The 13796-nt window shown below is 48.2% G+C and overlaps 1 protein-coding gene and 1 pseudogene across 1 annotated transcript; both read right to left on the bottom strand.

Annotated features, from left to right (window-relative positions):
- Positions 1–9878: 9878 nt before the first annotated feature.
- Positions 9879–11047, bottom strand: LOC123397391 (annotated as a pseudogene).
- A 333-nt stretch (positions 11048–11380) lies between these two features.
- LOC123395017 (UDP-glycosyltransferase 73E1-like) lies at positions 11381–13218 on the bottom strand. Its single transcript, XM_045089924.1, has one exon. The coding sequence runs from the start codon at positions 13005–13007 to the stop codon at positions 11541–11543; it is 1467 nt and encodes a 488-aa protein (XP_044945859.1). The 5' UTR covers positions 13008–13218; the 3' UTR covers positions 11381–11540.
- Positions 13219–13796: the final 578 nt, after the last annotated feature.

Genomic DNA, 13796 nt, shown 5'->3' on the forward strand with positions numbered 1-13796 from the left:
CTCCGACCTCGATCTGGCGGCGGCAGAGTGCACGAGTCTGGTGCTGAGTCGTAGGTTTCCAAAGGCACGAGTCATAAGTGGCTCCTTACATACATTTGTCACCAAGATTATTTTTGTGTGGCCGTGGAATATTTAACTAATGTTTTTATTTATTCAATCATACGCACTAATATGGCAGGTACATTATCTAGTCTATAAGTATATGCTATTTTCATTATTTTTGTTGAAAAAATTAAAATACATTTTCTTTCTTTTTTTGGGTGTGGATACCCTCTTTCCTGATTTTAAGTGCACTGTTGGAGGGTACGAACACATCTTAGACCTGCTAGCCGGCTGTAGACCATGGTACAATACAAAGACAAATGGCCAACCAGCTAATCTTCTATTTCTAAATAGGTACAATCCATTAGCTATTTTTCTAGACATTCAAGTATGCCACATGAACAACTCATACATGCAAGTCATAAATTACATTGTTTTTTCATTACTTTGTGCATGCAAGCATCACATCATTAATTCATGCATGTTATTCTGAAGTTATTTTTTTACATTACATTTTATATTGACAATATATGTGTTTGTCGCATGTATCATACATATGTAGTTCATATTCACATCTTTGTTTAAAATGACATTTTTACTGTATTTTTTTTCTTTTTTTATACTTTTTATATTTCATTTTCATTTGTAAGCTTACATTCGCTTCTCATAAGTTATAGATGTTTTTTTAATAATATTCATGATTCTTTTAACATGTTTTTTTGCAGCAACGCGTCGGGGCATTATCTAATCTCAATGGATATTGTGGACGCTCATGCAATTGGGTCCTTCCTATTTCACGTGCTTCTCGCTGGATAGCAACATACCATGTACCTTGCTGCACGCCAGTCCACTCTATCGGCCTGCCCATTCCGACTTTTCTCGCCCACTTGTTTCTAGAACCTTCCCTAAAGTGGGTTTCTCTTTTTCTTCTAGTTCTTATTATAAATATTTTTCATTTTATCTTATTATTTTTATTTTTTATTTAATCAAAACCTTATTGAACTCGTGAATTTTTTCAAATTTGTGCCCATATTTGAAAATCACATTCTATTTTCGAAAATCCACAGAAAGTTTTCAAATTCATCATTTTTTAAATATGGCAACACTTTCCAAACTAAAGAACATTTTCTGAAATTGTACAATGATTTTCAAATTCATGAACATCTTTTGTATTTGTAAAAAAAATTGTAGGTCGAGGAACAAAGAAAAGCAACTAATCAAGGGTACCTCTTGGAGAGCTTCAGCAAAGGTCATTTATTTGGCATGAGAGTGTGTCAAGTGGTGTGTCCAACCGCCGCTACGTGTTGCGCTTTGACATATCCTTGAGATTTCATTTTATCACCCATTTTTATGTTTTATTTGTTGTTTGGGCTTCTCAGTTCTTTGCTTGGTATCCCTAGATTTCGGCGAAATTTTTACATGTTTTTTTCCGCGAAAGAGTGCTTTTCCACGAGCAGCACAATTGCTCTTCCAGAAAAGAGAAAAAAACACAGATTGTGCTTCATCGAAAAAGAGGGAAAACCACAGTCTGTATGTACTATTTTTTGTTTTGTGGTTTCATAAAGCCTCATTTTAAGTCAATGAAATCCAGCTTAATAAAAATACAAGTTTTATTGTGATTGGCGAATTTAGGAGCCGTCAATCAACCTCAATCTAACGGTGGAAAAATAAGAGTCACGAGACTGAAATTACGCGGAACTACAAGTAACGGCGGGACCATTACTTATTTTTGGTGTTACCTTTTTTTTTTCAAAGGGTAGATTCGTCAAGCTAATATGTAGCTGGCACACCAGGGTTTCTTTTTGCAAAACTGCTGAACGGCTCGATCGCTGCTCGTTTCTTATCCCGCCTCCCTCGCCGGCTCGTCGCTTCGATATTTTTTTACTGGCGCACATCTTCCCTGGCTCGCTGGCCCCGACACCGCTCAGCCCGTCGACGATGACCATGTTCTGCCCGTGCGTCAAGCACCTCCACTGGCAGCGAGGTCAGCAACAGTAGGCAGCCGGACATGCACATCGTCTCCATCGGCTGTCGGCACACCGAACTTTACCTCCTGCTCCGCAGCAGCTCTCGCGCCTCCCCGGCTGGGACAGGTCAGGTTACCCGGCGCGGTGGACGGACGCTGAGTGAGGGCCGCGCCCCGCAAACACGCCCAACCGAAGGATTCTTCTAACTGGTCACGCAGTACACAAGTATGAAGACCGCCAGGTTCCGTCCTCTGGTCGATTTGGTCTTGAACACCTACAGTATAGAAACATGAATCAGTCTCGGGAGAGTACGAGCAGAAGATGCATGGCGAGTCACAGTCTTTCTAAATAAGGAGCCACGGACCATAATACCCTTCTTGGTTAAATTAAATATTTTAATTAACATGTTAAAATCAAAGGTGGAAAATAATCAAAGGGGGAGTTACATGAAATTACATTATGTAACTCTCCAATCACCGTAAAACAGCTCTAATAAAAAATAGCTCAACATCAGTCTAGATGACACCTTAATGTAGCCCCACGATCAAAACATAACTAATTTGCTCTTCCCATCCTAAAGCACTCTTGACTTCTAAATGCTAATAATAACACGTGTGAAATCAACAAAGTACTCAAATCAATCTCTAATTAATATTGACCTAACAAGAAAATAAATCACACCGATGCGTGTGGAAGTTCGGTTCCACATCTAACATTTCCTAGTTTTCTTTTAGAAAAATGGTGCATACATAGGCACTCACATACAGTGGCGTAGCTAGCTCGGTGAGCCAGGGTGGTCCAATACTAAAAATTTCATGTAATTTTATGCACTATAAAAAATATATATCTTTTTTCTACCCTATATATTGGCTACGGTGGAATTTCAGGGTGGTCCATGGACCACCCTGTCCACCCCCTGGCTACGCCACTGCTCACATACTACCTTTATGAGCACTTTTAAAAAACTGAGCCGTCAAATCTTAAGATTGATCAAGTCATTAGATACGCTTAGCAGCCAACATGAATGTGGTCTCCCGCCGAACGGACATTACTGAAAAACCTGAAATAAATTCAGGAAAATTTCAGCACTGGTTCCAAGTCTCGCTAACCATATAAGCTCCCTCACGTCAATAGTACAATGTGGTACATTTACCGTATATGTTAGAAAGACACTAGACTCTGTTGTGATCTCCTCTTAACCTCCCAACTAATTTGATCCACCATTTGGAAAAATAAGTAAATAGTAATGATTTGATCAACTTTGTGATTACATTCCATCAATAGGAGCTGCCTTTGGTTTCTTCTTTGTACAATGCACGTCTTGCTTGTTTCTTCAGTCCTGGCCACATAAAATAATGTGGCACCAAACTTGCGCATAGTACCATAAACTAGGAGTCCATAACATGGATGTGCAACTAGCTCATGACGTCGAGACCATGACGTCGTCGGTTGGTAGGCCGGCCACTCGGCGAGAACAATCTGTTCCTCGATCGGCTGCTATAAATACCCGAGCGAATAAGCCATCTCCCAACGATAAAGCAACCATGAGTTACCTCCCTAGCCAGCTCCGGTCCCTGGTTAATCACCTGCTTACACGGCTTGACGGGATTTGTGGCCGGCCGGCAGTGGCTAAGGTGTTGCCGGCGGTGCTGTCGTCACTTGCTGTGGTGCTTACACTAGGAGCATCGGCTTACATTTGGAGCATCAGCAACTCCAAGCATATTAACGTCTACGATTTCTACGTAAGTTTAGTTCTTTTTTTTTTTTTTTTTTTGCGGAAGCTACGTAAGTTTAGTTCGCATGCAGTTTCATTGGAGTATATGTAGCATCTTTGTCCACCATATGTATTTTGATTAGGGATGTGCGTGCATGCATGATAGGAATGAACTACATAATGAGGGACATATACACATTTTACAGGTCAAGAAGAACAACTACACAAGGATCTTTTCTTTTTCATGCTCACCGTGAACGGCCAGTTCCCCGGCCCGACCATCACCGCGCGAGAGGGCGAGGTCTTCATTGTCAACGTCTACAACCAGGGCAATAAACTCATCACCATCCACTCGTAATTAATCATATAAATACAATTAAACAGGTGATCGTCACAAATTAGTTTCTCTTAACACGTATATACTATATACGTACATGTCACATGAACATATGGAAGCACACATGTCACCTGAACTTCGAATCATGCAGGTGAAAATGTTCATCTCAACATGCCACTATGCATGGGAAAAACTATCTGCTCGACTAAGCTACTTATATGCAGTAAATGATTTATAACCGTAATATAATCAATCGTAAATCCTCCATTTTAAGTTGAAACTCAATTAATCCAAATATTCATGTTATATACAATCAAATCCTACTGAATGATACTGCAACCAATTTAAGCAGCAACACATGAGGTATCACCTAGTTTCATTCATCTACTTCCTCCAGGTGGGTTTACAAGTCTCTTTTGTATTTTGTTCAAATTTGGAGTATAGATTTACCTAGAAAATTTTAAATTAAATATCACCATTTTTTGTTATCGATGGATTCATATTTGAAAGAAGTTTCAAATAATATTATCATTACTACATAAAATTTTATATTTTTATGACGAATGTAAGACACACAATACAAGGGGGGCTAGTACATTGCGTTCATCCATACATTGACATGCGTGTAAGCAATGGTTACGTTCAAATGATCTGCAGGCATGGCGTGGAGCAACCACGAAACCCCTGGCACGACGGCCCAGAGTTCATAACGCAGCCCGGTGCCAACTTCACCTACACCATCTTCCTATCTGAGGAGGAGGGCACACTCTGGTGGCATGCACGCACTGAGTTTGATCGTGCTAGTGTCCATGGCGCCATTATCATCCACCCCAAGCACGACACTGATCACTACCCCTTCAAGAAGCCGCACAAGGACATACCCATCATCCTCGGTGTGTATACCTTGAATGTTACAGTTCCTTGCAATCGTGTATATCTATACCTAATAATAAAGCGGCTATTGCTTCCGTCGGAAAACCCACCGCGACATTTTTATAAAAAAAAATCTGTAATTTTTGTTATTCAACCTGCGCTCTATCATTTATCTACAACACAAAAGGAAAAAACGATTCGCTTCAAAAATTATACCCGTACGCATCGCCTCCTCCCATCGACCCTGGGCCATCCTGGCCTGTGCCCAGGCCGCCGCCACACCACTAGCCTCCGCGGCCGACCTCAACCGCCACCGCTACCGATCTCAACCCACCCGCCTTCACGGTCGTACCTCTGCCCGCTTGCTGCCCCCGTTTCGGCGCTCGAGCACAGCTTCTGGATCAAATCAACGCGACAGCTACAGTGACTGGGGATGATGCGTCTGCTCGATGCAGAACGGCGGCGGCGCGTGGATAAGGCGCGGCGGAGCGAATTATTTGCAGGTGGAGGCGGGCCTCCATGGCTCACACGGGGAACTCCGAGGTTATGGTGCGGCAACGACGACTCCTTATGGCCAGATAGAGGCGCCTAACCCTTGCTCCCCTCATCGTATCCCCTCCTCCGGCAGGAACTCATCATTTGATGAGATCCCCTCCCCATGCCTCCAACCGTGTGTCAAGCACCGGCAAGAAATTTTGTTTTGTGGAGATTTGTTTGCTGATGAATGAATGTATTGAATATAAGATTGCATTGTTGTAGAGACAGAGAATGGAACACCACCTTCAGTTTGTCATTTGATCCCACATTCTCTATCCCATAAGTGAAATAAGATAACAGTCCATTGATCAATTCACGTAGCCTCTTTGTTTTGCTTTGCCTGTTCCGCTTAATTTCTCATCATGGTGGAATTAACAATGGACGGGTTGATTTCTCAACAAAATAAGATAGGACTGACTACATTAGTTAGTTAACTTATTATTTTAATAAATCAAAAAAATTATAAAAAAATTAAAAGTGTGTGGTATTTTTTTCTCCCGTTGCAACGCACGGGCCCTTTTGCTAGTATGTCTATGATACACGCAAAATATATATGGCGCGCACAGGATTCTGATACCTGTGCATGCAGGGTGAGTGGTGGAAGGCCAACGTGAGTCATATTTTGGAGGAGGCCCTACGTACCGGCAGTGGTATTAATATCTCGGATGCCACAACTATTAACGGTTAACCTGGAGATCTCTTCCCGTGCTCCAAGGAGAACATTTTCAAGGTGTCCGTGCAGAGCGGCAACACGTACCTGCTACGGACCATCAACGCCGGACTCACCAACGATCTTTTCTTCGGCGTCGCCGAGCACCTTCTCACTATCGTCGGCAGGGCCGGCCCTGGGGGGAGGGGGCGGCCGCCCCGGGCCTCCGAGTATCAAGGGGCTCCCGATGGACTGGTTTCCTATACGTGGATAATAACTCTTGTAACAGATCCATACATTTCTTAAAAAAAAAGAGGGAATAGTTGTTACAGATCGATTACTTCTTATCCATCGTGGGATCGTATGAAAAAGATTGATTACTTCCGTGCTTCCCGCACACCCATGACGCGGTCTTCTCGGCTTCTACTCCTTCTCTTCCACAACAGGCAACAAATCAGCCATGCCAAGGTCGACGGCACCCCGCCTGTGTCGTCTGATTGCGATTTCTTTTGTTGGACACGATAATAAAAGAAGGTATTGGGATTTTTCAAATTCCCATTAACCTCCTATTCAACGCAAATCAACTAGTTTTTATACTATTGTCAGATCTTGCATTCGTCCGTCAAAATCATCCTCTTACATATCTCTTTCCCACACTCCGGTTTCTTCTGTTGATTGGGATTAGAAAAGAGAAAATCGGATGTTTGTTCGTGACTCCTAGGCAGCAGCAAAGTCTTGCAATTTCTATTTTTATAGCCATCCAGGTACCTTGTTCCCTACAATTCTTAGCATTATTATTATTTTAGCAGTCTTCTTAATTTCTGGTTTTATACGTTTGTTTGCTAATTAGCAAGATTGCCAGTATCCATATGGTAAGGACAAAAACAAGCATTGTGTTGTATTCGAGAAAAGAAAGGATTGTTTTGTTTATGTCCCCAAAGGAGATATTTTTCAGAACATAAATTAGTACTTCTACAACTCGGAATTCAAAGGAATTAGCTTTAGTTACTGTTGAACAACAACCTAGCAAAAATATATATGATGAGAATATATTGAGTAATCACGATAATGCCACTGATTCACCAAATAATACAAAAAATATAGGTGTCGATTGACAACTTTTACTGTGAATATTTATGACCCTGATTATTTTGATAGTTGAGATGACAATGCAACATAAGGTTAGTGTCCTGAGTATTTATTTGCAATCAAAATGTAAAACAAATACTCCAAATTTTATATGGTTTTAGGGCCCCTTTATGTTGTCTTGCCCCGGGCCCCTGAAATCTCAGGACCGGCTCTGATCGTCGGCACCGACGGCCGCTACTTAAAGCCATTCACTGTCAATCACATCATGATCTCGCCTGGACAGACAATGGATGCACTTCTCCAAGCCGACCATTCATCCAACGGCAGCTACTACATGGCGTCACGGACATTCGCATCAAGAACCAACCTGGTGTACAACAATAGCACTGCCACGGCCATCCTGGAATACATTGATGCGCCACCTGTTGCGCAAGATTGTACAATACCATGATCTCGCCAGAAATTCATGATCTCGCCGGGAACTGCCTCCACCGCCACAGCGCCAACCGTCCACACGATGCAACAGGGACAAACCAGGCCCCTAGCGGGCCGGCCAGGCCCAAATGGGCCCAAAAAGCCCCCGTCGGCGCACTGCAACACGCCGGCAGACCGCACCGCCGCCACCCCGAGACCGAAGACACCCGACCTTTACCGCTAGGGAGCGCCGCCGCAGTGCACAGGACAGTCGGCCCGCGCCAACCCAGATAGGGCCTAGATCTAGGTCGGACGGGCGCCGCCGGCCATGGGCGCGCCCACGTCGCCCCGCAGATAACGCCTGCACCGCCGCGTCGAAGAGCCCTCGGCTAGACCGCGCCGAGCCGCAACCGCCCTAGGAGCACCTCCGCCGGGAGTGAGAGAATACCGCCCGCCTCCATGCGCACGGGGAAAGAGAAGTCTGCCGCCGCCGGTGCAACCCGGGCAACACAAGCGGCCTCTGCCGGCAGCGGTGAAGGGGGAGGGGGAGGGAGGCGTCCCGGGGTGAGGAGACGGGGTGGCGTCGTGGCGACACTTCGTCGCCGCGGGGAGGGGGGGGAGTGGTGCTCACATATGCACCGATGGACAAGCGCTCACCGTGAATATATATTTCATGTTGAATCTAATGGTGTTTGACTTTTTTAACCGGACATAAACCCAATGGGGATTTTACCACAGGGCACCCTGGGCACGAGCCCCGGTCTAGACCCTGCCAATTTCCTGTACGTTTCCAAGCAGTCAAGTCGCAGTCGTTACAATTGCTGAAAGCATACTCCCTCCGGATGTATAGGACATGCGCGTAGTTTTAGGTCGTTAATTTAATTATTTAAATATGTATTATATGTAATAAATAATATATCATCAGATTCATGTGAGAATGTAATTTCTGAATATGTAATTTTTATCGCATATAATATATATTTAACTAGTTAAATTAATAACTTAAAACTATACGTATGTCCTATAGGCTTGGACGAAGGTAGTACATGAATACACTAGAAAATGCATCAGCTTCGCGGATTGGGTTAGTTTAGATGTCTTTGTTTTCTTTTGTGCTTAACCACGCCAAACTAGGACCCTAGAGGGTGTTTGGATACTCTCTAGTCATGTGACTAGTAGTAGTCAGACTAGAAGTTTTTAGTCAGGCCCTGTTTGGAAGGTGACTACTACTAGTCAGCATTAAATGTCTCTGTATTAAATTATTCTCATTTATCTCCCTTCCATTGGCGTGCCAGCATGGGAGGATGAGCCATTAATTGGAGAAGAGACTTTAGTCACTTTTAGTTGGGGGTGGGGTGACTAGGGACTAAACTAGTTTTAGTCACCCATTAGTCAGGGGTGTTTGGAGGTTTACTGACTAAAGGTGACTAGTACTAGTCTCTAGTCTCTAGTCTCTAGTGATCCAAACACCCTCCTAGTACGCCATGGTCCTGTGCATTAATTGATGATTATCATGTGAATATTCAATATCAGGTGGCATATGTTTGAAAGGGTCCAACCCAAATAATTCTCTCTACACCTATGACAAGAAAAACATATTCAGGTTCGACGACTCCAATCCATCGAACAACATCCGATGTGATCCTGCCCATATCGCAAATCCGTATGATGTTGACCGCATTCGTCTTCAGCAACATCGCACTCCTCTAAAGTGCTCCATGCAGTGGGGAGCTAGACAAAAATGGATGGGTGCAAAACGTAAAATACAAGGGTTTGAGAGGCCAAAAGCTAAAAAAATCTCATCTAAACCCTCACAACTTTTTCCTTCACAAATTGGTTCAATGTTGGATGGGGGTGGGGGGTGGGGAGGGGGGGGGGGGGCACAGCCCCAGGACACTACATAGCTCCGCCGTTGGCTCCATGTCTTCAGTTTTTTAAAAGGACAAGGTAGTGCAATCAGCAAAATCGATCTCAAAAAGGGGTAAAAAAATCTTGAAATCTCAGTTACTAGTGTTCCAAATAGAAAAATCCGGTAGATACCAAGGTAATAAGCCTGCGGATCAAGGATGACACCGAACCATTTCTGAGTCGGCTGAATTTAAGGTATCTATTCACACCGACAAAACGACCCTCCGTCCTATAAATCGGCGGTTTATTTTATCCGCAAAAATGCTTGACTAGGATTTTTTTTCTTTATAACTAACTCTCCTCCTTTATTTTCAAAGGGATGGGGCTCTCACCCTCCTTAATCTTCAATTAAAATTCATATATCCGTAAAACTTTTATAAACACTAGCAAAAGAGCTCGTGCGTTGCAACGGAAGCGTCCGACGCCCCACTGGACGACCAGGCGCGCGTTGGTGTCCTGGTCGGACCACTGCGGCACGGCGACGACCGGCGCGCCGCACACCACGGCCTCCAGCGTGGAGTTCCAGCCACAGTGGGTGACGAAGCACCCGACGGCCGGATGCGACAGCACCCGCACCTGGTCGCACCACCCAACCACCATGCCCCGTACGTCGCCGGCGACGTCAAAGCCATCGACTCTGTTGTTGTTCCGCACCACCCACAGGTACGCTCGGCCGCTCGCGGCGAGGCCTCGCTTCAGCTCGTCCTTCTGCGGCTTGCTCACCGTCGACATGCTCCCGAACGACACGCACACCACCGACCCTGCTGGCTTTGAGTCCAGCCACTCCATGTACCCTTTTTCGTCGTGTTCAAAGAGGTCTCCTACGGCGGCGGCGGCGGTGCCACACTGCTCGTGCCGCCCTCGCCCTCCGTGAAGAGCGACACCACGGCTGGCCCGACGGGGAACACATCCAGTTCAGGAACGGACGCTAGAGCACCGGACACTAATTCTTCGACGGTGTTCACGAGCACCATGGCTCGCTTGCTTCCTCCAGCGCCGCTGCCGCCACTGCCGACGTCCAGGTCCAGCTGCTGGAACGTCCTGCGGACGTCTCCGAACGCCGCAGCCAACCTTCCGTCCGTAAAGTTGGTGAAGAAGCTCGGGAGGTCACGGATCGTCATCGGCGGGAGGCCCGGCATAGAGACCGTGAACCCCGGCTCGACAGCATGCTCCGTCACGGTCCTCTCGTACCCATGGAAGTAGTGGTAGTACACGGCCAGCATCGTGGCTGGCTGGATCCAGTAGAGCGCGCGGGGCACACCGCGTTCACGGGCGACCTCGGCGGCCCACCACATGAGCATGGCGTACACGACGCACGTGACGGGTCGGCCCCGCGCCGCGAGGCGGTCCAGCACCGCGGAGAAGGTCTCGCGGCCGACGCGGCCGAACGCTTCCACGTACCTCTCCGCCTCGTCCCCGTCGCTGGCGAAGAGGCTGAAGCTGTGGTCGTAGCCATCCGAGTACGGGACGTAGGAGATGGCGTCGTCCTGGACCTCGTCGCCGGGGGACGCCAGCGAGGCTCACTGTATTATGTACTGCGGGTTGATTTCGGGAAAGCACAGGGGTTTTTCTGTAAAAACGAAAAAACGATTCGTTTCTCACTTAAATCCGGACTGCGGGTTGATTTCGGAAAACTCCAGGGGGTTTTCTGCAAAACAACCACGACGGACGGAAGAAGCACTGCGTGCTTTATTATTAGGGAGAGATATGTATATGTAGCATTATCTGATTGACCTACAAAGGCTTACGTAAAGATTTTACGTACAAACTGATGTGTAAGATTGTGAGTGGTAATTGAGGGATGAGGGGCCCCACCCCCACTGAAAATCAGGCGGGGAGAGAAGAGTTAGTTTGGAAGGTTAAGTAAACCTTTGTAAGTTTTTGTAGGTCTAGCATTTTTGGGTTTGCAGGATCTGCTAAACATCAAATAATTAAGAGAGGGATGCTACAGCGGAATGTTTGCCTTGGCCGCCTGTCTTGTTGTTGCTGTTCCAAGGTCGATCGGGCACGTCAGGTAACCAGCACGTCCTTCTCCTTCCTCGGCGCGCGCGCGAGGTCCCCGACATGGCGAACCATATCGGCCACATCCTGGTCCGACGATCCGCCCTCCGCCATCGCCTCCCTTGCCATCGTCGCGAGCTTCTTTGCCGTCGTCCGTATTCCCGCCCCCTCATCCATCAGCTCCGTCAACGCCCTCTTGACGTCGTCTCTCCCGACCTGTTTGGCATACAGCTCGGGGTTCAGGTACACGTGCATGCCCGGCACCTTGACGCCGACGCGGACGCCGGCGCCGAGCACGTCCACGACCAGCGTCTCGTTCAAGAACTGGTCGGCGAAGTGCGGCCATGTCAGGAGCGGCACGCCGTGGGAGAGGGACTCCAGCGTGGAGTTCCACCCGCAGTGCGTCAGGAAGCCGCCCACCGCCGGGTGCGACAGGATGCTCATCTGCGGCGCCCACCCGCGGATGACGAGGCCGCGGCCGCCCACGCGCTCGTCGAACCCGGCGTCGACGTCGCCGGTCTCCCAGTCCCTGATCACCCAGATGAACGGCCGGTTCGACGATTCCAGGCCGGCGGCGAGCTCGGCGAGCTGCGGCGGCAAGAGGCGGGCCAAGGTGCCGAAGCTGACGTAGAGCACGGACTGGTGCGGCCGCCCGTCGAGCCAAGAGGCGAGCAGGCCGGCGTCGACGGCCGCGCGGTTGCCTCTTCCGGCCGTCGTCTCGGCGTCGGAGTCCAGCAGGCAGAGCGGTCCGACCGTCCACACCTTCCGGTCGAGCGCCGCTCCGTATCCCTTGACGTACGCGCTCTCGAAAGCCATGCACGTGTTGAAGAGGAAGCCGTCGGCGGTGGCCTCGGCGAGCAGCGTGTCACGCCTTTCCTTGTCCAGCCCAGGAAACTGGAAGAACCCAAGCGACGTCGCCCTGTTCGTGACGACGCGCACCGGAAAACCGGGCACCTCGAACTGCTCGAAGTCGCCGGCGACGCCGTCGTGCACGCCGTGCTTGGCCAGGCTATGCTGCGCGAGGAGGAAGAACGCCGACGGGCCGTGGAACACAAACCGTGGGATGTCAAGCCGGCGCGCGACGTCGGCCGTCCACGGGTTGCAGGTGTCGGCGACGAGGCAGTCCGGCCGCCGTGGCAGCGCCCGGAGGTACGTCTCCAGCGGGCCGGCGAGCAGCCAGACGGCTTCGTAGAAGAGCGTGAAGTGGGACGGGTGGGTGACCATCTCGTGGCTCTCGCACCCCTCGGGCAACCCAAGCGCCGGCCCCGGGAACTGGAGCTCAGCCACGTCGACGGCGAGCCCCTGGCTGGAAGCGTGCTCCAGGACGGCCCTGTTGCGTGCGGCGGCGACGGGCGTCAGGACGACGGTGACGCGCGCGCCGCCGCGGCCGGCGATGAGGCGCGCCAGGTCGAGCATGGGGATCACGTGGCCCGGCGCAAGGAGCGGCACCAGGACGAAGTGTAGCGGCTGCGCCATGGTATCTGAAACGGAAGTACACCGCGTGGCCAAGAAATAGAATCACGGGCACAGCTAGCGGGCGTTGGATCGAGAAGACGATGGAGACCATGAAAAGTAGACGGTGGACACTGGTGCTACATCGCATCGGCCACAGCGCGAGAATGAATTATTGGTTGGACGATGGTACTACGCCGGTGATGCCGATTACAGACAGGCATCGTTCACAAACGACGGCCGGCGGACGGCGATGGCTTGTTCACTAGTAGCTGTCCACGGCTTGCCACCAACACTGCTGCAACTGCAACCACACTAGTAGCTGTCTACGTACGGCTTCCATGCCAGCACGGGGTTCCAGCAACGTTGCGACCGTTGTTGCTCATCATTCGTTCAATACATGTTCAGCATCTGGTGTGTTCAGAATCAAAACCGAGCTATGATGGCGGTGAAAGGGGTAAGAACTTGGCATTTGCGATTATTTATGAAAGACGCTAAAAATCTGACGTCGGATTTTTAGGCACGGCAAATATAACGTTTTCCATGGCAATACATATTGATGCGATGATGGCAAATTTAGTTTGCAAGCACGGTTATTTTAAACAAAAATAAATAAACTGAACGGACTTGCTATTCGGGTTCTTAATTTTTTTTGTAAAGGGGAATCGTATTCTGAAGCTTCAGTACCTCTTAATTCGTACACATTCGAAGTGATATATCTCCCAAAAAATAAAAGGTTTTGATTGCAGTAGCAAAGTTTTCTTGCTCAAATTATTACAGACTTTAATAGTAGTGCGCAAGTATCCAGCGTTA

The sequence above is a fragment of the Hordeum vulgare genome, chromosome 5H (genome assembly GCF_904849725.1).
Source record: "Hordeum vulgare subsp. vulgare chromosome 5H, MorexV3_pseudomolecules_assembly, whole genome shotgun sequence".
NCBI classification, from domain to species: domain Eukaryota; kingdom Viridiplantae; phylum Streptophyta; class Magnoliopsida; order Poales; family Poaceae; genus Hordeum; species Hordeum vulgare.